Source organism: Haliotis cracherodii, unplaced genomic scaffold (assembly GCF_022045235.1).
Source record: "Haliotis cracherodii isolate W230 unplaced genomic scaffold, xgHalCrac1.p SCAF_3, whole genome shotgun sequence".
NCBI classification, from domain to species: domain Eukaryota; kingdom Metazoa; phylum Mollusca; class Gastropoda; order Lepetellida; family Haliotidae; genus Haliotis; species Haliotis cracherodii.
In genome coordinates, this window is record NW_027266286.1 from 56,649,890 (window position 1) to 56,674,485 (window position 24,596).

General features: G+C 39.0%; 1 protein-coding gene across 1 annotated transcript in view; it reads right to left on the reverse strand.

Moving 5' to 3' along the window:
* LOC139473821 (tubby-related protein 4-like) overlaps positions 1–24,596 on the reverse strand; it is a 214,247-nt gene that overhangs the window by 120,497 nt on the left and 69,154 nt on the right. The window contains exon 2 of the mRNA XM_071256582.1: positions 15,987–16,115. Within this exon, the coding sequence (XP_071112683.1) occupies positions 15,987–16,115 (129 nt within the window). The remainder of the gene's footprint in view (positions 1–15,986; positions 16,116–24,596) is intronic.

The following is a 24,596-nucleotide window of genomic DNA, read 5'->3' on the forward strand; positions in this document are numbered from 1 at the left end:
TTCTGACCTTTAAAACCCATCATCTAAATACTGTAGTAAATTTACTCCAAATGAAAAGAATTACCCATTATGGCTTCTATTTCTCTCATTTTAATATTTTTCCTGACAAGCCTATATTCAACAATCCCCACAACAGTGAGTATAGCCGTTAAAGAGTAATTCCTCCAAATTAAAGGTTTTCTGAGCCAGAAATAGACAAAAGTGATCATTATACTTAGAATGTTGGCCATATCCTGGACACTAACTATTCATTCAAGCCTTCCCCAGCCACTCCAGACACAGTGACTTGACAAACATATAGACTCACGTTCTTGGCTCAAGTGCACTGCCTATCATCCATCATAATTAAGTTCAGAAAACTGCAAGATTTAAGTTCTGTTCAGACAATAACCAGAGAATCCCAAAATATACCGTCACATGTATGTCAGGAGGAACAACTCGTGTACATTATCAATGATTTTAAAATAGGGTCTGAGGGGCCCTTCTTTAATAAAATTCTAAAAGCCATAGGCTATTTTGTATAAATGGCACCTATTTATTTGTTTGTTGTTTAACACCACTATCACCAATATTTCGTGAATATGACGGCAGTCTGTATATAATCAAGTCTGGACCAGACAATCCAGTGATTGACATCATGAGCACGAATCTACAAAACTGGGATGCCATCACATGCATCAACCAAGTCAGTGAGCCTGACCACCTGATCCCATTAGTCGCCTCTTACGACAAGCATGGGTGGCTGAAGACCAATTCTGGCCCGGATGTTCACAGGTTAAATAATAATGAAAACAAACTGAGTTCATATATGCCAGATTCAGAACTATTGCGGATCTCTTTTCTGTGGTAGTTAGTCTCATTCATGGCAAAAATGTACAATCCCAAAGTCTTATTCCCAAGTCATCATATCAAAATGACATTTTTGCCATGACGTCACATTAATACAGTTTGTGCTGTTCTTGTGGTTCTGTCATTATTTCCTTTTACTGTTTTAGCCCTTGTCATTTTCATCCTCAGGATTACAATGGTGATACAAAATATAAAGCCTTCATTTTTCATTCAGGGTATGACAGTGTTAGGGTTAAATTCATAATGGCCAGGTAACAATAAGATCTTGGTACCTTTATGGCACACCTAGAAATCATTTTTAGTTTTAAAAAAAATCCATGTGATACTTATATATTATGTGAATACTCAAGATGTCATTACATTTGTGGCCATACAAAGTAATGTCTACCATGAACAGTACAAAACAGCCCCAGAAGTGGCATCTTATAACACGTTAACACCTTAACTTGAACCTATCTGATCTATGCCCTTTACTCATTTGCTTCCAGGAGAATATTAGACAGATGCCACACCATAACCAAGTCTTCATGAGATCAGAGCCTTTCTAACTCATACTAACCAAAACGAGAGCCTGGCCGATTGAAAGAACAACTCAAATGAATACTGAAAAGAACAAAATAATGACTGCACAGTTGGATCTGGTTACAAACTTTCAAATTGACTCCTGGATTCATCAGAATCTAGAACCACAACGCTGCAGGCAGAAAAACATGGACAATGTGGCCACAGGGTAACTAACGAGACAATTCAAAGATCCAACCCCATCTTGCCGCAACTGATGAAAGACGCCCACTAGTGCCACAAACAAAACCACTACGGTGTAATGGGGTTGAGATGATGGGAAGTTGCAAGCTTGATGTGAGGCCAGGGTTTCTATGTTAAAATTCCTACGACGCACACACACATGCCGCCGTCCTGATAATTAAATCACTCTTGTTGCTGTATCCCTGGTCAACTTGTGGTCCTCCAACTGGTTCCTCGCAGGAAGAGTTCAATAAGGCTGGTGTCCTGCATGACTAGGACCATCTGCAGTGTACACACTTCGGACAACAGATCAAATTAAGATTTGATGCATGTAATTACGAATGTATGTTAAACTCCCATGACTACTAGTTGTTGCGAAACAGCTGCAAAATTGCTGATGCAGCGTTGAGCAATAATCACTTACTCACTCACTTGTCACTACTGGAAAGCCTGAACTGAAAGATAAGTGCTTAACTAGCTGTCCTTGAGTATCCTGAAGAAAGTCTCTTGAACTTGTTCTTGCAAACTGTAGTAAACATGTGTTAAACTGGTTCTAGTGCTGAAGTGTTAACAGGTCCCGAGTGCATGTGTGAAAATACTTCCGACAAATAATAGTGAACATGTGATCACCTGATTTTTAGAACTCATGTGCAGAACTGGTGGCACATGAATAGGTGGTGAATGCGTTTTCACAAATCACAGTACATACATGCTTAACCACTTCTGTCTAATCACAGTACATACATGCTTAACCACTTCTGTCTAATCACAGTACATACATGCTTTACTGGTTCTGCTTGTCGTAAAAGGCGACTAACGGGATCAGGTGGTCAGGCTCGCTGACTTGGTTGATGCATGTCATCGATCCCAATTGCGTGGATCGATGTTCATGATATTAATCACTGGATTGTCTGATTCCAGACTCGATTATTTACAGACCGCCGTCATATAGCTGAAATATTGCTGAGTGAGGCGTTAAACAACAGACCAACCAACCAACCAACTGGTTCTGACAAATCACAGTACATAGTGCTACACTGGTTCTGATAAATCAAAGTACATACATGCTACACTGGCTAAATCTTATTAATCAGTCATGTTATCCCGTCCAACAATATATTGTAATATATCCAACTGAATTAATTTTGTGAAAGAGTTAACCCTCCTACTGTTCAAAATAGAAAGCTGACACACTGCCTCTTGTATTAACACCAACAGACCCAAGCATAAACATATTTTATAACTTTTGACTTGCTCAGCACGTGAATCCTACATATAAAAGATTTGAAAATACTAACTCATTATCGTCTTCTGAAAAACACCTGTGAACCAACAAGTGTGAGGCATCAGCAGAAATGGGAGCAAAAACTACTGCACTTTCCACTTCAGCTTTGATGTTGGACATGTTTTATTTATATTCCTCCTTGTAAGGACACCTGGGCCGTCAAAGAATATATGGAAGCATTAAATAATCAATGTCTCAAACACATAAGCCTTTCACATGCTTGCCCATTCTCCTTGGATACCAGGAGTGAGAGGGAAGGGTGGCTTCCACGAAAGATATGTTTTTTTCTTCACTTCTCAAACAAATTGAAGTGACGTCGACAAATATTGAGATTACTCTGAGGACACAAGACCAAATGTAAACAGGTTCAGCAAAGGCCTTCATGTCAGTTAAACGTTTAGGTAAACTTGTTTAGCGTTTTGAAACACTATCATTGTCAGAACGAACAAAAGATCAAAAAGCAGTAACCGCAGTTCCATGCTTCTATCTGCCCAAGCTTCAAGAAGGAATGAACAAATCAGCCATTGTGCTGCAGTTCTGAAAGGTTTAGTCTCCTATCAATGAGAATTGATGGAATTAGAGATGGGAAGATTTGTGCCGGACCTGTCAATGAAGGTCTTTAGACCAATTCTAAGGCTCATTTTTTCACAGTAATTTGGCTGATTTGTTGAAAAGTTCTGGTAAAATATTGAGGACAAAACACTTGAGATTTGATCAGTGAATGTCTGTTCATTGGTGCTCCAATCCAATGTGACGTTGCATCTCCGAAGATTACACACATTTGGAAGAAATTGGATTCCTCTGGAGGTAGAGGCATTGAGAGGAATACCAGATCAATAGATCTGTTCAGCAAGGAAGAGCAACTTTTTTCTTCATAAAAAGAACCATTGGTGGAGTTAATGGAATTCTCCCACTGGGTCTCAACCTGTCCTTCTCCTACCCCAGATATAATGGTGAAGGCTGACTTGATAGTAGTACAATGTCACCAATTCATAGAGGGATCTATCCCAATTCATGACAGCAATAGGGCATAAACTTCACTTTTCAGTGCAGTGGACTTTTCACCCTGTCAAAAGGCTTGGCAGTTCTTGGCCCCATCATCCCACTTCAGCCCCATAGATGAGAGATTCTAGCTTACGAATGTGACATGCTGCTGCCTGCTGTCGAAACCCAAAACAATAGGATTCAAAGTGAAAGCTTGAAGATTGCACTGACAGTAATGTACTGGAGGAATACAAATACCATTTCAGCTGCTGGAGCAACATCACTTTGATGTATTCAAAATGACAGTTTCAATCAGGATATACCAATAATAATCCACTGTAGCAGAACAGAGTATCTTGATGTTTGAAGCAAACACTTTTAGATGGGATATACCAATTATAATTCACATTGCTATAGCAGCACTGTACTTTGCGGGTTTGAATCAAAGATTCATAGTCAGGAGCGAGTGTGGTGTTAAGCTCTTTTAGCAATATGCCAGCAGCTGTGTGTCATGGCAGGGGACACAAGAGATGGACAAGAAATGTACATATTGTACCTATGAGGGAAAACAAACCCAGGCCTTCAGCGTGATGAGCAAATGCTTTAACCCTTAAGCTACCTCACAGCCATCTCAGTATGGATAAAACAGGTATAATTCACATTGCTTTAGGGGCACTGTACTTCGAGAGTTTCAATCAGACATTCTCTGTCAGGATATATCAATCATATATAACAACAGGTTACATAGATGGCTCTTATACGACATCCTCAGCCAGGATATAAGTCACATATGTCAGTACTGTATTTTGATGATCCGACTCAGACATCCCCACCCAGGATATAAGCCATATATAACAGTACTGTATTTTGATAATGGAATCAGATATCCTCAGCTGGGATATAACAGACATATATAACAGGACGGCACTTGAATGGTTTTGATCAGGCATTCTGGGTAAGGAAAAAATAGTCATATAGAGGTGCATTGTACTTGGACATTTGAATGCGACATTCTCGGTTTGGATGAAACAGTCAAATAACAGCACTGTACTTGAATGATTTGAATCAGTAATGCTATAGGAGAACAGTATCTTGACGATCGTAAATATAATTTTGTTATGATAAAACAGCTATAGTTCATATTGTGTATAGTAGCAACACCTTATTGTCACCTTATTAGTCAGCTCCAACGATATGTTTGTTTGTTTGTTTGTTTGTTGTTTATTGCTGCACTCAGCAATATTCTAGCTATATAAGGGCGGTCTGTAAATAATTAAGTCTGGACTAGTTAATCCAGTGATTGACATCATAAGCATCGATCTACGCAACTACCCCGGATCTTCATGGATATTTACAAGGTATCTCTGTCATACAACTGTATGTAGTAAGCAGTATACAACTTGCTTCTACCGTTGTACAAATTTGCTAATGTGTCACAGCTTTCCACAATTCCCAATCCTGAAAAAACCTATCTGTTACAATATCTTGATAACTATGTACGTTGATCATATTATCAGTTTCTCTGGTTAAATTTCACACATCAGTCTCTTGAAAAGGTCAAACACAATGGCTGGTGAACTTTAAACATTTTTTTATTTAAATTCCCATTTTCTTTTCTGAAAATTATTACATATTCTATCAACAAGAAACCTCTTAAATATAATTCAATCTTGCAAGACCTGATAGTTAACCGTTTCTGCAAGACTTAAGGTTGCTACTTCTACATTAGACAAACAGAGTCACATATCTACACAAGCAATCTTAAAATCACAAAAAAACGAAAATTTTAAACATGACGTATTCCCTGATTGGACCACCATCCACTATCCGGTTTAGGGTCTCACGATACGACACGATATCTCCAATAGGATATGTATCGCGATACTTTGTTCACGATACCATATGTATCACACAACTTAAATGCGATAACTTTGCTCGACCTTTTATACTTCAAAGGGCATAAACACTATTAAAACAGCTAGAAATTCCCTGAATATCTGGTCTTATTTATGAAAATAAAAACATCAACATCTTTATTTCCTATACCAGTTACAACAAGACTAGAATGGAATTTAAATCTTAAAACTATGTTCATTGTACAATGTAGATATAGTATAAATTGATAATGACAAAATAATTTACCAAAATGTAGGTTAGGACCTATTTTGCTAACATTCTATTGCTGTTTTAAATGTTCCATGTGTGAAGCAATATACAGGATTGAAATATGAATCGATACAGGTATGGGTGTATCACGTATTGTATCATCTGAGAATATTATCAATGCAACGATACATTGGGAAATCGTTATCCCTAATCCTATTACCTGTCAGAATACACTAGGCTGATGCCACTTCTCAAATGATGAAGTGATGACAATATGGCTACCCTAGGGCATGCTGGGAAACTTTAGAACTCCCTACAGGGTTGCAACTGTACACCATCTTTATGAAGGAGGAGGTAATCTCACAAGATGAGCAAAACCTGGGCTTGTAAATTTGACTGTAATGATGTTAGGATCCCCAAAATGCCAAACAAGAAACAACATGACAAGACCATTTTTAACAAAAACCCTGAACTTGGTATTGTGATTCCGAAAAAGTGTCATTTGGTGGAGCATCACCGTCAAATTAAACCCAAGGACATCAGCTGGGGAGTAGCATATAGGGAGGGGGATGACATGAAACTGACAGTGTGTTGGAGTTTGGAATGATGGAATGAAATTGCATCTCTGAGCTGAACTGCTTGTCCAGAAGATCTGGGTCCCGTTTCATACAGCGATCTCAGGGCTTTAACTGTCGTAGGTCTATGTTTAAGTATGGATTTATGACCATCATAGCGCTAAGATCGCTTTGCTGAACAAGGCCAGGCTCTTCAGAAGAAATGTCCATAAAGTCAGAAGACCTTAACTTCAATACAATTACAGTCATGCCCCGCTTATACAGACTTCAGATATCCGGAAACCTCGGTTCTCGGACGATTTTCATACGGACCTTATACGGACGAATTGTGAAATGACGCAAGTGTCCGTATAAACGAGGCACGACTGTATTCATTCCAAGCCCAAAGAAATATATGTGCCTTAATAAAGGTCTCCAGCCAGTGCTTTATTAACCGACTGAAATCTACTAAGCATGTTTCAGTTGGGCAACCATTCAGTTCAGGGAAATGTTTCCCTATCATGTCAGCTTGAGAGATATCTTTGTTGAAATCATTCATCCATGCCATTTTGCTTCATTGTCAGGAGGCTTCCAACAAAACAGTAAAAGCAAAAGTCACACAGTCTGCAAATAAAAAAACAAAGCACAAGAAGACAAGAATGATATGCTGAAGTGTACACAACCTACGAACAAAATTTAAATACAGTACTTACATAAATAGAAAACCAATGGCCAAAGCAAGGGATCTACATTATTCAGTTGCCATGGAAACCAAAAAGAATTTACATAGAGATGATGTGAAGAAACTTGGCAGATATGCAAAATTACAGTGTCAGTTTGAGAAGAAGTGAAACAATTTCAGGTGTCAGGTGATGACAAGCCTAAAATCTCTTCAGAGCATTTGCAACTCAAATACATAGACTTAGACTTGTAACTTAGTATGCTACAAAGTACTATTTTACTTCCCTCTCAAAAGACATGGAGAACAGTCTTTTCTCTTCTTTCAACATAAAGTTAAAACTGTACTTATTTAGTTTTAAGTGTTTTATTTCTAACCTCAGTTGGCAGAAATCTTTCAAAGGTAAAGATTGATTGACAGTAACTAAGTTGAAAGTGGTCAGGTTGCATATAACTCCATCTTGTCATGAACAAAATGCTTTCAGAGCCAAACAGGCATGTGTATGGATGAGTGTGAGTGCGAGTGCGTGTTGTGTGATAGATTGTGTTTGTGTGTGTGGTGTATGTGCGCCCGAGCACGCAGGTGACTGAACTAGGGAGCAGGTGGGCAGAGTGAATAACTGGATGGGTAGAGTGAGTGAGTGAGTGAGTCAGTGAGTGAGTGAGTGAGTCAGTGAGTCAGTCAGTCAGTCAGTCAGTCAGTCAGTCAGCTACAATGCTACTCATGATGTTTGTTATCCAGTTATGAATTTGCTAATGTGTCAACATTCTACTATTCTTTCAACTTTTCTATTTTTCACTGACCCTTCGACCAAACAGACAAGCTACCCTTGCCATGATGAGACTGTACCAACAAATCAACAACAAAAACTGTTTCTACCAACCTGAAACAGCAGCATAGGCTGTTTCATTGTCATAAGGTTCGAATTGAAATATTTATGTGCCAAAATACTCTTCAGCATTATCCTAAACAAAAACAAACACTTGAACAAAATCACCCTCATGTATTATATTTGTGAATACATGCTTCTTCATCTGTTAAATGACATATTCCATCTGTACACTTAAGAGTATGATAGCAGCCTTCTGCTTACATCTCTCTTTGCCATCCACCTAAACAGTGAAAGCCTTCAATGCCCCATGAGGTTAGAATTGGTCCCCAACCTATGCTGGTCATAAGGTTGAACTAAATAGACCGGGTGGTCAGGCTCAGTGACTTGATTGATTGTGTGTCATTACACCCGACGGCATGGATCATTGCTCACAATATCATCAGAGCTGTGTCCTCTCAGCCTACAAAGTGTAACCAGGTTAGCCTCAGGCAAACAAGCAAAGTCACCATTAGGCACCGGATGTTATCAGATAGCTGGAATATTGCCGAATATAGCTTGAAACAAAAAGGCGAAACAGACCCAACAAACTGTTTGTCTCAGCTTGACCTGAGTTTCCAGGAGCTGTGATCAGATAAGAAGCTGATGACAGTTTTCAGAGCGATGACAACTTGTTAGTTGTGGCAACTATAGCATATGTTCCTGTCACCTTCATCGCCTGTGAACAAAGTTCTCTCATTAATCTGCGCAGCATGTGACCATGTGCCTACAACTCACAGCATGGGGACTGATTGCTATACAGATGATCTACTTTACGAAACATATGTTCTCAAAACATAGGAAAAATATAATTGGCATTTATGACATTAGTCAGCTGTATAATGAAACTCAAACTTACAACAAAAGAGTAGTGTTAATTAACCTACACTCAACTTCACTCAAAATGGTTGTTTTAGGACCTGCAGCTGTGGTGATAGAAAGCAACAAGGATACAGACAGAAGAATATGACACACTGGAGATGCCAATGAAACAAATTTGCCCAGGAACATGAACCTCGTCTTCTATAATCTATTTAAAGGCCCTCACAGGAAACGTTTGTGCCTTCATCAAGCTTTCTGCACGCAGTTACTTTTTCCTCGTGGAATACATCAATACACCAATAGGACAGTGTTCACAAAATGAACTGGCACAGATATCAGTACCATAATATCCTCATACAACAGTCAATTCAAAAATCAGCATCGGCAACAGAATCAGCTACTATAGTGCTCATAAAAGGACATTCCACTAACTTAATGATGCTTTACTTCACAACCTTGCCAAATCCACTGGTTTCAATCTTTCTAATTGTCATATCATTTCACACAGCTGCTATCGGCTTCACTGATCACACAACAGGTTAAAGTGTCAGTATCTAGTTCTCTAGCTCACTCACTTCTGACCTACAAATCAACTCATAGAATTTCCTGGCCATCTCGACAGCTACAGCTTTATTTCTAGGCAGATCAGGCAAGGGGCAGTTCAATCAATGTGGCAAAATGGCCATGCAAAGTCACCTGTTGTCAAATGTTTCGGCAGGTTGCAGGAATATCCAGCTTCAATCTCAATGTTACCAGACATACAGCATTGTTATTTGGCCAGTTGTAGGGTTATGCACGGATTGAGTCAAATCCTTGCAAAGGAAGTGAGTTCTCTCAGACAGTAATTAAATGTTGGAAAGATCTGTCTTACGCACAAAATGGACTCCTTACAAATCTAGCAGCCAAATTAAACATGTCTGATCCAATAATTAAGTTTTGTCAATTTGAACAATTTATCAGAACTTACCTTGTACTACCTAAAATGGGTAATGCTTAATGCTACCAGAAAAAGCTGCTTATACGGAGATTTTCAATTTCCTTCATCAGGGCAAGTTGAGAACATAAAGTATTAATCAATTGGTAGATCTGTGAACATTCTTTAGGAAGACTTCTACAAGATCAACAGGGAGTTGAATAGGGAGGAAGACAGAAAGGGAAAGGTGTCTGAAGTTGCCATAAGCAAACTCAAAGCTGTATCCTCTCAGCCTACAAAGTGTAACCAGATTAGGCTCAGGCAAACAAGTAAAGTCACCAATCTGGCATCTGAATATCAGAGATTGACCAGCAGGCAAAGTTACCATCTGGCATCTGAATATCAGAGATTGACCAGCAGGCAAAGTCACCATCAAGCACCTGAATCTCAGAGATTGACCAGCAGGCAAAGTTACCATCTGGCATCTGAATATCAGAGATTGACCAGCAGGCAAAGTTACCATCTGGCATCTGAATATCAGAGATTGACCAGCAGGCAAAGTTACCATCTGGCATCTGAATCTCAGAGATTGACCAGCAAGCAAAGTCACCATCAAACAAATGATATCTCAGAGATGTACCACTAAGCAAAGATGCCAGCAAGCAAATGATATCTCAGAGATTGACCAGCAGGCAAAGTTACCATCTGGCATCTGAATCTCAGAGATTGAGCAGCAGGCAAAGTCACCATCAAGCACCTGAATCTCAGAGATGGGCACACCAACAAGTTTAACATGAAGGAAGAAAGAAAAGTATCACACTCTTAGAGCATACTATTTCCTTCATGTAGATGGTTTTTAATCCAGTGAAATTTCCATATGTTATAATTGTTCAAATGAACAAAACATGATTATGGAGTAAAGTCCCTTAGATGGATAGATGGATGGATGGATGGATGGATGGATGTTCCCAGCAGTACTACTGACAAAGGAAAGCTGACCCACAGACCGACCAAGTCTGGTAAACATCAACTACATGCCAGACCTGTTGTCCGACACTCAATTTTCGAAACAAAGATCCCATATCAATTATACAAATGCCACATTGCCTATATGAAATGGGAAAAAAGACATTTATCGTGTTATATAAAGGTTATTTTAATACAGTTGCCAATCATAAAAGTAACTAACATGACAAAAAATATCTCCAGCTTTAATATCTAAACCTGATGTAATGGAATCTGTCAGACCAAATGTCTAACAGAAAATGCTTTCACCATGTCTGCAATCAATGCCATAGCACAAAGATGACACATTTATAGAGTTACATGGTCTTCACGGGTAACACAGCAATAAACACATTGGCAGTTATCGTTGCCACACAAGCCCCATTTTGATTGCCTTATGTATGAGGTATGCAGGACCTATTTTGCCAGATAATCCACATTTGGTAACTAAATGTGGTACAAGAAGGTGTGGTGAAATGGGGCTTAATGTCACGTTTAAGATTATTGCACTTAAATAACAACATGTGTGCATGCATGTATGCATGGTTATAATAGTGCTAGCCCACTAAGATACTATTCCATGAATACCCCACTTTGACACAATATACAGATTTCATGCTGACCAGTCCTTGTTTTATCCCCTTAACGCCAAGCACCAGGCAGGGTAACAACAAGTATCACCTCTTAACGTTTTTTGGTATGACACACCTAGGGATTGAACCCCAAACCTTCCACACTCCGGGCAGACACTGTGTCCACTAGGCCACGAAGGTAGTTGTGGTTCAGGACTTTATCCCATGTACATTGAACACACAAACCTACAATATGTTATCAATATCTCAGAAATAGCAGTCTTAAGCCACATTTAACTGTGCAGAGTTGCATCAGTTAAGTGTACAAGAAACCAATGATCATGAGTTTGAATTCCAGATTAGACCTGATGTTGTTTCTTGGTTTCAGCAAAGTGGTAAACATCTAAAACTGAGTAGCTTCAGCCTTCACCATACATCAAACTGACCTACCATGATTAAACAGAAATCCTGTTCAAAGCAACATTAAACCAACCTCACTGACTGGGTTAAAAGTTGGTTGGTTGGTTGGTTGGTTGTTTAACGCCGCACTCAACAATATTCAGGCTATATGATGGCGGTCTGTAAATAATCAAGTCTGGACCAGACAATCCAGTGATTGATATCATGAGCATAGATCCATGCAATTGGGATAAGATGACATGCATCAACCAAGTCAGAGAGAATGACCACCTGATCCCGTCTGTCACCTCTTACGACAAGCAGAGTCGCCTTTTACAGCAAGCATGGGTTACTGAAGACCTATTCTACCCCGGGTTTTCACGGATCACTGGGTTGAACGGGTTAAAAAGGTTAAAAGTCTGCTAATATTTGGCCTATGGACAACAGCAAACACAGGTGTCCTGAAGTGTGTGGTTTTGTTTGTTTGTTTGTTGTTTAACGCCACACTGCACAATATTCCAACTATATGATGGAGGTCTGTAAATAATCAAGTTGGGACCAGACAATCCAGTGATTGACATTATGAGCATCGATCTACGCAATTGGGATACCATGACATGCATCAACCAAGACAGGGAGCCTGACCACCAGATCCAGTTAGTCACCTGTTACGACAAGCATAGTCGCCTTTAACGGAAACTATGGGTTACTGAAGACCTATTCTACCCTGGGTCTTCACGGGTCTGAAGTGTATGGTTCAGTGGACAAACTGTTCTGCTTTGATATAGTCGCACAAACTTGTATAGAATCTACTCATTTTCAGTGCCTTTAAATATCGGGAAAGTATGTGTAATTATGATTGAAAGAGTCTAGACAGGATGTTGCCAGCCGACTGATAATCATATCTGTCAGTAACACACACACAAGACCTGGAAGACTATCTGATTTGTTCATGTATACACAGGAAAATAGCCTCCTTGGCTATTGAGATATTTGGAGGATGGTTTGAACATCAGCTGGTCCTGCTGCCAGTTAAGTGTTTCCACTCCACTCTACACCTGCGACAGTGTGAAAACCATATCCCCTACTAGGGAATACATCATGGCACAATATTCCAGTCACACTCGGTTCCTATTACTCGTCTCACCATCTGATCATTATTGTAGTCGTCTTTCTTGCCCGTTTGGGGTATACTCGGACCTACTTTACGAGGAATCCCATCTAACCTTTACATTCCAACAGGCATACAATCACTAAAGGCTAAGTAGTGGAATAATTATCTGTGTTAACAAATATTTCATTACATACAGGCACAAAGTCTTTTCACTCAAAGATATCGCTTAGATCCTGGCAAATCAATGTTCCTCACAGACCTTTTCCTGTGTCTTTTTTTGTATATTTACATTGAAATGTTTTATTGATCTCTAAACCTGCTCCTTACGAAAGCCCTTCACAGGAGGACAATGACTACATACAGAGAGTATGCTGAAAAAAACTTGAGGATATGTATCGCATGGGTCAAGATTTAATGATTAACATGTGTTCTCCCAAGACAATACCAATGTCTTATTGGGCAATAATAGGATTCAGTTCAAAATAGCATGTGTCTGATAAAAAGACAGCTAATTTGACCCAATCATACCAGATAACTTGAGGCTACTCTATTCCAATAGCAAGGATCTAAGGGTATATAAATGCCAAAAAAATACAAGAAACAAACAATATTGATTACAGAAAATTATGAGCTTGAACTAAAACAGAAGCAGCCGGTTCACTGCCATTTCCTCAAAGGTTCCACAATTGTAACATACCATGTACTTCCAATCCTGAAACATTACGTTGGAAATTGGCACTAGTCCTGTTGTCCTTGTCAACTTACCCCATAGTAAAGGTATCATAAGAACTAGTAGAAGTTTGCCCTTTTAAAGGGTCTTGCTATATGTTATCATTATAAGGACTAGTGGACGAAAACTGTTTTATCACTGACTTTCCAGGCCTTGACCTTAATCAAGACAACTTCATAAGATCCAACAATAACCAAGTCTCATGACTGTACAAGTAAAAGTGCAACAGTTAACTGGCAATGAACGATGCAACCATGTTTCACAATAACCTCAAAGATGACCTTGGCCTTGATAGCTATTCCACATATGTTTCAAATGGTAGGATTTGCAAAGGCACATGCAAAAATAAGTTCCATGTCACCAGAGGTAGCCATTCCTCAGAAACTGATAGTTATATAACCAAACTTAACAAATTCAAACTGTTAACACCAGTTCACAATGGAATATCTTCAAAAACAAATTCCATTGGGCATAAAAGGCAAAATAGTGATGAAAATACGAATGGATCACTGAAAATCAGTGAAGATGGCAGGTGGTAACGAAAAGTCTAAGCAAGGCCTTCTTCCAGTAGCACCCGCCTCTCACACAGTTTTTCACAAAATGTGTAAGTGCCAGAGAGTAAGGAGGAGTGAAAGCTAGTATGTGAGTCCATTATGAGCATCTGCAAATACCAGTCATTTACATAAAACCACTCCATTGTAGCAACGAAAGGCTGGCCCCCCGAGTGTTCACCAATGCCTAACTAATCCCCAATACTGACCAGTTCAAGACTTTCTTCCTTTTCTAAGGCATTCTCATCAATAATATTACATACAGAGTTGCTTCAGAGGCTCTAACCCAATGACGAAGATGCAGAATCTAAACATGCTGATGCAGCTGTTTCAAATATCAAGAAAGACGAGGAGTTGGTCCAACCTTATCTTTGTCAATTAGTGGAAGAGAAAGTCAATGTTGTTGATAACACAGTCAGCAATATTCCAGCTATGTCATAGCAACCTGTAAATAACTGAGTCTGTGCTAGGCAATCCAGTGGTTGTCGACGAATCCAGGCTCTACCATAATGACATATATTCAACAATTGTATCACCCTGATCCTCAACAAGACAAGACATTTTCTTCCCTTCTTGTTTTTGGATTTATTAAGTTTACCAACATTAATACAGGCTGATATGATATCTCAAAAAAAGATTTAACTTAACCTAAAAAAAATAAACATTTGGACGCCTATCCCACATGACAAAAGCTACAGAAATCCCAGTCTCAACTCTAAACTTAACAATCTTATAAAAACATACAATCTCTTCACTGGTTCAATAAATGGTCAGAATAATAATTACAAATGGATAACTTAAAGATGTTTTTCATCAAGGCCAATGGAAGCTGTCTCGGCCTATAACTGTTAAAAATATAGTAGTGCAACACAAGTGGCATGTGCTACAGTGACGCGTGAACTTTCTTTCCTTACATGATTCCAGGTATTTCCTGAAAGTCTTTCATTCACTCATGCTTCCAAATCCAAATCTTTAAGTTTCCATGGTTACGCCAACAAAACCTACCAGGTACTTTGCCCCCCACCGGGTCCTAATTTAGCATTATCTCCAGTTAAATCCGACATTGTCACGCAGGTGGCGAAGTATCTCCTTTTCACATTAAGATTTTTTTTATCCTTACTGCATGGCATTTTTTTTTAGTCTCTTAATACTTGTTTATAAGCTCATATTTAGTTGTTTTATATCAATTTAATCGATAACGTACAATGATCAAACAACATTTCAAGAGAGCATTCTTGAAAAGAATGCTACTCAAAAGAAGTTGAGGACCACACGTTTCTTTCACATTACTTTAGTTAATCTATCATGCCATGTGTAATATGGATGAATTGGGTGGTCCTTCTTGGACAAATCTTCTTTGTCCATTGGAAAAGAAACGAGAACTGAATCTCACATACTTCAAGCTCTACATTGCCCAAATGGCCACGTTGCACATCAGAAATCTCATTCCTGAAAAATTCTGGAAAATACCCCCAAAATCCACCATCAAAGATGTCTTCAACCAGCCCTCATGGATTTGACATGTGTTAGTTTCACATGTGCAATCAGCAGTGTTACAAGCATATGTACATGAGGTTGGATAATGAGCACACCTATATGCTTCATCCCTTTGGATGAGCAATACTGATGAGAAGTGAGTGAGTGAGTGTCATTTTACCCCTCTTTCAGCAACATTTCAGCAATATCAGGGCAGGGGACACCAGAAATGGGCTTCACACATTGTACCCATGTGGGAAATCTAACCCGGGTCTTCAGAGTGACGAGCGAACCTGTCCACCCCTACTGATGGGGAAAGTAATGCTGTAACAAACCTGACTATTTCTGTCGTTGATCAGCTCGATAGACCAGCGACCTTCATGCTTTATCCACACAAAGATGACACCTCTGCTGTCACACGTTGCAAGCTTTTGATAAGGTTCATTCCATCGGACAAGGATCACCTGAAATAAAACACAAACACATTGATACAAGAAAAATTATTTCTGTAAAGATGACACAAAATCCCAAGAGGAGTTGTTCAGGAAATGATGTAGCATGTTATATGCTCTATTCAGTTAATACAAGTGTGTGTAGTATGTGTCCAATGTCAAGATGAACATAGTACATGGATAACATGCAGACAATACCAGAAATAGAAACCATACAGATTGCACTGTCAGCAATATTACAACTACATCATGGCAAGTACCTGAGTAAGTATTAGGCTACCCGACCGGCCTCCTGACTGAAGAATAGGCTGCAGTAATCTCAATTCAAACAAATTTGATGATTCATTTCAAAAGCACCATCCTGCTCTTTTGGTCCTACTTGCAAAAATACATAAAATAACTTTTCATGTGTCTAAATTATTCAGAGCTCCAGATAAGCTTTTGGTGTTGTGGGTATTTTACCCATGCATTTTAAAATCATTGGGTATCAGTAATTCTGTCTGCGTATTCAAATTTCTGTTACCCACTAGTTTTTACACATGTGGGTATTTAAGTTAAATATTTTAAAACACTATTCATCTAGTCCCTGCAAACTGGTGTCGTGTGGGTTCGAGAGCTTTATAGGACTCATAAATACCACGATACTTCCACAGGAAAGTGTGATGGCAAATGATCATGATGTAACTGTCATCGTGGAGTTTGGCAAGGTTGAGGGAATGCCCGTTTTTTTCAAAATAGGTTGCTGATTTGCTAATCGAATACGCAGGGTTACTTCACAATATTTTGATGATACGCACAAGTTTTATTTTTGTAGCGTATCTGTAATGTTCGTTGCGTATTTGATACGCTTGGATTATATTTTACTGTGTATTTCTGCATTTCTGATGCGTATTTTACGCAGTTACGCAGCTTATCTGGAGCTCTGATTATTACATTCTTAGATATAATAGGATTCATTTTATATGAATGGATATGATCTTCAGACAGTTTAATATGGGAATGTTGCAAAATCAGCGCATGAAAACTATTGTTGAGTCTGTCCATCATTTCCGGCAAGCATATGTCTTACAATTTAAAAATTGCATTGTCAGCTCTTATTGTTGAATCAGTAATATGTGTTTGCTATAAAATCATTATGCATAAAGTGGTATGTCATGCATCATGTATTGTGTTGGACTTGCATTAAGATAAACATTTGGCTTGTTTGCAAATCCATTATGATTGCATGAAATAATTGTTTGAACATATATTGCATTGTGGTGTATGTCTTGCAGAGTATCAGAAAATTTGGTATCTTTAAGATACAAACTGAGATGTTCGGCATTACCTCCACCATCATAGAGATTGATGTACCACACTGACCATGTTAGATTAATGCCGCTTTGAACAGTGTTCCAGTTATATCACAGCCTTAATGTGGGAGGAAAGCCCGAAGCTATGCAGGCCTCAGTTGTTTACCACTTTGGTGAAACCCACGAGCACGGGTATGGTGCTGACAAACCTAGAAACATATAGTACAGAGACTTCTGTGTTAACAATCCCTGGACTTGTCAGTACCAGCTCTGTCAATCCCATATTAGGCATGAACTAATAACCCCTACTTATTACTTTAGGAAAATATGATATTCAGCAATCAACTGAACTAATGACCATGGCCGCATGGCTGAAGGACCAGTGAAGGAGCCAGTCAGGCAAAGATGTTCCACGCACTCCGCATCACAATAGTTTCATTACTCCGAATATCACAAGTGCACTGACTGTATGCCATGCTCACAGACCCATTGCTAATTTCAGACTTAATTAAATCATGGCAGCTCTCTCTACATGACAACACTGTTTCTTTGATTGTGAAAGAACCAATCAAACCCTGTTCCTTGGCATCTCTCGTCTGCCTGTGTTGTCTGCCTGCCATCAGACAACAGCAGGTGGAGGGCAGTAATCAAAGCAGGTATTTTTATACACCCATGAGACATAACTCAAGCTGGAACAGAGAAGTGAAGGGACCAGACCAATTCGAACATGGACGCTACGTGATCTGATGCCGGACTCACGCATGATTTATAGGCACGTATAATGTGAGGGCAGACTACATACGTGTGACTTAGGTGAACTTACATGTTCATTGTCGGTAGTCACATTTGATGGACTCATACGTGGTTTGAGGTGGATTAACATGTGATATTGAGAGAAGACTTACATGTGATTTGAGGGAATTACACTATTGCCTTAGCTTCCCCCAAAGTGATAACATTTAAGACCTTTCTCACTTTGCTTTCTACCCAAATCCGTTGAAGTAGCAACTACAACTGTGTCATGAGTAATTAATGCAGTTTTTCGTTGACACATTTTGGTATTTCTCATCTGTTACAGCTGTGAGAAAGTACATGCTTGTCTAAACCCTAACCATCGATATCGTAAAAGAAATCATTTCTCATCTCCATAACCATTCCAACCCCATCTTATAACCCCTTTCAAGAACACAAATAATAGACTCATCTAAGGTTGGTTCCATTAACTAATGTTTCTTGCAAGGATGCAGATGCCACTGTGTCCAACCAGGAAATGTTTGATCATGAATAATGGCCAGGTAGCCATATCACATGATGGTCCCATCCAACATTAGCTGGACATGAGCCTGAAGAAACAGCTGCTGCTTAACCAAACCCGTTTGTTATGTATGTTAGTATACTTGTATCTAAGAGTGAGTGAGTGAGTGAGTTGGGTTAAACGCCGCTTTTAACAGTATTCCAGTTATATCACTGCATGTCAGCTTAATGTGGGAGTAAAGCCCGAACTGATGCAGGTCTCAGACGTTTACCACTTCGGTGAAACCCACGAGCACGGGTATGGTGCTGACAAACCCAGAAACATAATCCGGGCGAACCGGGATTCGAACCCACAATCATAGGTTTCTGGCGTGCCCAAGGGACGCGACTCTGCACAGCGAATCGCGGCGCCTTAGACGACTGGGCCACCCGTGCCCCCCTTGTATCTAAGACAGCACAAACAAGAAAACAGTGTTTTCCCTGTCCCCTACACATTAGACTTTTGAGTAGTGAATAACATGAAGTTTATGTTAAAAAGCATGGAGTAATGGCCTTAACTCTGTAAAATACATATAGCAAGGGAAGTAACGGTGGAAAAAATAATATTAATAGCTTCAGTTTTCAAACTCTTTCTTGATAAGTGTCTCTTGGATAAGCATGCAGAGTTTTATTCACGTAACTTCAGTAGTTTCTGACAACACTTGTCCCCATTGAAGACACTATGCACTAAGAAAACAAGGACACACAAAAAATAATTCTTTAAGAAAAACCTAAACATCAAAAGGCACCAGTTCATCATATGTGTTTGATACATATGCAAACTTTCTGCGACTGGAAACAGGGAATTGCATCTGACAATTTTATCAAATGAGCGACATGTGGAAATGTTCACATGTCTACCATAAAACTTTTGAAAGCTTTACTGGGGACTAAGGATGCTGCAGGTTGTATCTCTTTGCTGCCAGGATGCACTGTACAAATCCCACCTACGTTGTGCTGAAGATCCTTCTCCTGTCAACATCATGCTCATGGATGCTCATGGGCTTCATCAAAGTGGTAAACAAGTATGAAATACTTCACTTCTGGCTTTCCTCTCGCATTACGCTGACATACCATGATATAACTGGAATACTGTGCAAAGCTTCATAAATCCCAACTGACTTCAAATTCAATAATATCAACTCATGAACACAGCTTGAGGCCTTAAAAGCAACCTCTCTCACACATTAGTGCAAACAGATTTATTTGCATTTCTATACCTTGCATTATTAACTGCAATTTTGTTTGAAGGTAGACTTAGATACCTCTCCCATTCATCCAACCCGTGAAAATCCAGGGTAGAACAGGTCTTCAGCCACCAATTCTTGCCGTTAAAGGCAACTATGCTTGTCGTAAGAGGCGACTAACGGGATCGGGTGGTCAGACTCGCTGACTTGGTTGATGCATGTCATCTTATCCCAGTTGTGTGGATCGATGCTCATGATGTCAATGACTGGATTGTCTGGTCCAAACTCAATTATTTACAGATTGCTATCATACAGCTGGAATATTGCTGAGTGCAGCGTGAAATAACAAACAAACAAACCATTCATCTATTGTGTAACTGTTATGTTAAACCAGAGATTAACATATCAATACTACTCTTCAGTAGGTCTTATATTCATTTTTAGGGCTTACGAGACCTACTGACAAAATTAATCTGAAATTAGAAGGGGGAAAACAAATTACTTTTGACAAAATCTTCTTTTGTCTGACTCTGTTCTACTATTAGGTGAAATGAAAACACAACATTTTACATGGTGAATAATACCTATAAAATTTTAATTTTTTTAGCCCCAAAATACCAATTGATTATCTTTCGGTATCATTTTGCAATCATACTTTCATGATGGTGTGACCTACAAGTTTGTTTTTCATTCATTAGTAGCAGTTCTAATATGGAAGTTGAATTTCTTTTACATTTTATTTTCAACCACCCACTTTGAATTTTAGGCCCAAAATTTTGTAGACCAACTAAGAACAAATATATGGCCTTACTAAGAAAGGATTCTGCTGCTGTGCTGGCCTGTGAGTCTCAGGGAGCCATTAAAAATTAAATGACACAAACCAAATATCCACAATGCCATGCATTCCTAACCATCCATACTTTTTGTCATCTTTAGAATCATGTCTCTATGATTTTGAGAATTGTAAAACTGGACTACCACATGGCATGTTCAGCAGATTACAGGAAAGACATTGTGTGCATGTAAATATTGGTTTTTAAACCTTTAAAAGAATAGATAAGGAAATCAATAGAAAATAATTCATTAAGGAATCCAATATCACTGATGAAACTAAAATGGACAAATATTGACAAGTGATGTTATCAACCTTGGCTGCATAGTAGGGCCTTGTTGTGGTCTATTTTGTGATGTTAAAATCACCTCTCTGTTACACACAGCATGAGCCACATCACAAGGGGTGCCATACGACTGTTATAGCATCGACAGCAATAGAGAATAAGAGGGATCCATAATACAGTGTTGGTCAGCCATTGCAGATGAAAGCCTCATGTTTGCTGCATCAGCAGCATTTCAGGCTTTGCCCACACCATAGTGTACCTTTAAGAGAGGTACTGATCTGTTGTTTAATAACTTATAATTATACAGGCATATCAACTTCATATTTACCAGACATAAGCAAACGTGTATCAGTAAGCATAATTATGGTACGCCACAGATTACAAGAGCTGTAATTCTGAAGCCAATGACAGTGGTAGAAATTACCATTTTTAGTCCACTAGTCCTTATAATGATAACATATAGCAAAACCCTTAAAACTGGCAAATTTCTACTAGTCCTTATGAGACCTTAACTATTTGTATTGCATGTGTCTCATGTGTATGTGTGGCTGCTTGTACTAGTACGGACTGACACCAATTTATAGTGTCAGAACACTGAGATACCATGCCGCAGTTTAACATGAATACCCAACTCAGACACAGTATACTGACTCTGAGCTGACCAGTCCTTAATGCCAAGCACCAGACAGGGTAACAACAAGTACTGTCTTTTAACATCTTTTGGTATGACATGGCCGGGGATCGAACTCCGGACCTTTTGCTCTCCGGGCAGACGCTCTTGACGCTCTAAAATCCAGAAGCGAAATATGTCTTAATTGATACTATAGCATCTAAATTGCCACTTACAGATATACATTCAAACAAGCTGGCCTATCTGTACTGAAACAAGATACACCACTGCCTCCATGAACTGTTACACCCTACGCAGTCCCCGTCAACTGGACTGTGGGTAGAGACTAAAGTATTGGCTAATCATGCTTGAATCACACATGTGTAAAGCCCATCCTCGGTGTACCTCATGGTGAAAATGCAAGAATATTGCTACAAGCCATGTAAAAACAAACCCATCCCCCATCGATTATAGCATTATCTATAGCAAGACCTACGTACAGAAACACCACAGGAATAACACATCAATCATATATCTGCAATGGCAGACTGTACCTTTATCTATCACAATTTTAACATCAGGCGAGTCTATTTGGGCATATGGCTAAGGGCAATCAGATGGGGAGATTCCTATTTAGATTTTTGCCACATACAATCTAATTTCACATTTGGCATTCTTCCTAAATGACTTTTCTTCTGACTTGTATTTCTTTTTTCAATATATAAAATAAAAGTAAAACATCATTTCTTCAAAAACCTTTTTCCAAGATCTAAATTGGAAAGCACTGTTTCCCATCCACACAACACACAACCATTAGCTTGTAAGCTTGGAACCTTGTAACCAGGTGCCTGGTGGACAAATGTAATTACAAAGTGTTCTATCCCTTTATACAAGTTTTGACATTGAGTGATTGAGAGAAGAGAATCAAACGACGGAAGATAATGGAAATTTGTTGAGGCCGACAAAAACTTCAAATCTGACTTCTCTGTATCATTGCTTCTCCCATCCTTCATCACTATGAAGACATGCACATACTATCCTTGATATCCAACCACACCATCACATGGCCATGGTATAGAAAGAGGGTGTAATCACTACACTGAAGACTACGATCAATATTACCATATGGCTCGGAACTTAACTATGCTCTTCCCTCTCAAGTATATTTCCATTATGTGAACAGAATAGCAGCAGACACGATTCCTCCTTTAAATTCAATGTCAGTTTTATCCCTAATCAGGGCGATCAGCTATATAATCAAGGCGATCAGCTATATAAGCAGGGACATGCTAGTAAGTCTTTAGACTCGATTTGCCCTGGTTATCTCCCTTTATTCAATCAACATTTTTATCGTCTTGTTCCACTGTGGTTTGTTGAATAATTCACCCCAAGAACATCAATCTGTAACCTTTCTTAAGCAAACCCAAGTCAAGTTGAAATTAGGTTAATCTGCCTTTCAAAAACAGGCTTATGAAAAGGTTGTCGACAAAAATTAATTCAAGGTTCAATTTCTATGTTGCGGCACTCCTGAGCAGGATAGTAGATTGACAGGCAATTTGCATGTGACATTTGAGAAGGACTGGAGAAAATGAAGCGATTATAGGATGTCGTTGGTCATTAAAAAGGTGACGCTGAGTATGGTTCATTAGCGTGTATTCAGCACTCCTTTCATAATCGAAATTCAGATTTCAATTTTCCACAGAATGTCTTTACTACATTATGATGATCAAGATCTCCAAATAAACGGGAATTGATTTTGTGAATTAGTGCCAAGTGAGTTTTCAGCCAATACCTCCATGTAATCAACTGTGCATCAGTTTTGCTTTTACAGCAATTTTATTTTATAAACGACAACAAATTATTATTTTTAAGTCCTTTGCCAAGGCAGCACACTTTATTGTGTTTGATTGGATTGCACTACAACCGCCATGGAAGTAAGCATGGTCATAATTCAGGGTTGGCATGTTTATCAGAAACAAATTACATTGTAATGGTATTCAGATCTTCGAACTACAAAGGGCATCTAACATGTGGGTCACATATTGAATTTCAAACAATGCATATCAATAAGATGTTCAAGTCAATATTAAGTCAGTTTACCTGTGTTCCAACTCAAGACTCTATAGTTTTTATAATTCAAGCGTAGATTAAAATCTCATGCGGATACTGAGTTTGGATTTTCAAAATCATATAAATTAGTTACCGTATTCGACGTAATAAGCGCCCCGCTCTAATAAGCGCCAACGGCGACATTTGTTAAGATATTGGCTAATGAACAATCCCAATTAGCACCCCTTCAGATTGATCAATGTACACTAGGCTTATTTATTTGCGTATAATACGCACTCGTGTGTTATATGCACCCTTAATTATGGGCATTTAATTCTGGAAAAATATATCTGTCGTACATAGACATTTCAGGCTGTCAGCATAAACCACAAAATAACATTCTAATAAGAGCCCCCTATTCTTAATTTTGAGAGCGCCCTGGGCGCTTATTACGTCGAATACGGTATTTGACTTTCAGTAACAATGATGGATTCTTGGTTTCAGTGGTATTGAGGTTCCTAGCATTGTGGTTCTAAAACAAAATGGAAACACTAACTTTAGTATCCAAATAGATCGGGCATCAGGTTCACTAATGTGCCATCATACCCCGACAGCGTGACTAGTTGTCCATTATATCAATCACTGGATTGTCTGGTCCAGGCTTGATCTTTTACAGGCCATCGTTACATCGCGGTGTTAAACAACAAACAAATACAGCAGGAGACACCAAGATAGTGCTTCAGACAGTACCCAAGTGAAACATCAATCTTGAGTTCCCAGTGCAAATATTTTACCACACAGACAGCCCCAGACACTCACACATACAAACACTTTCGTCACTTGCATCTTCCCAGAACCGTACAAATCAAAGTACATCTATGGAGTTTTCTACCAAAGAGCAGCCTTCCAGCAGTGGGTTACACTAACATATCATCTCTGATTTA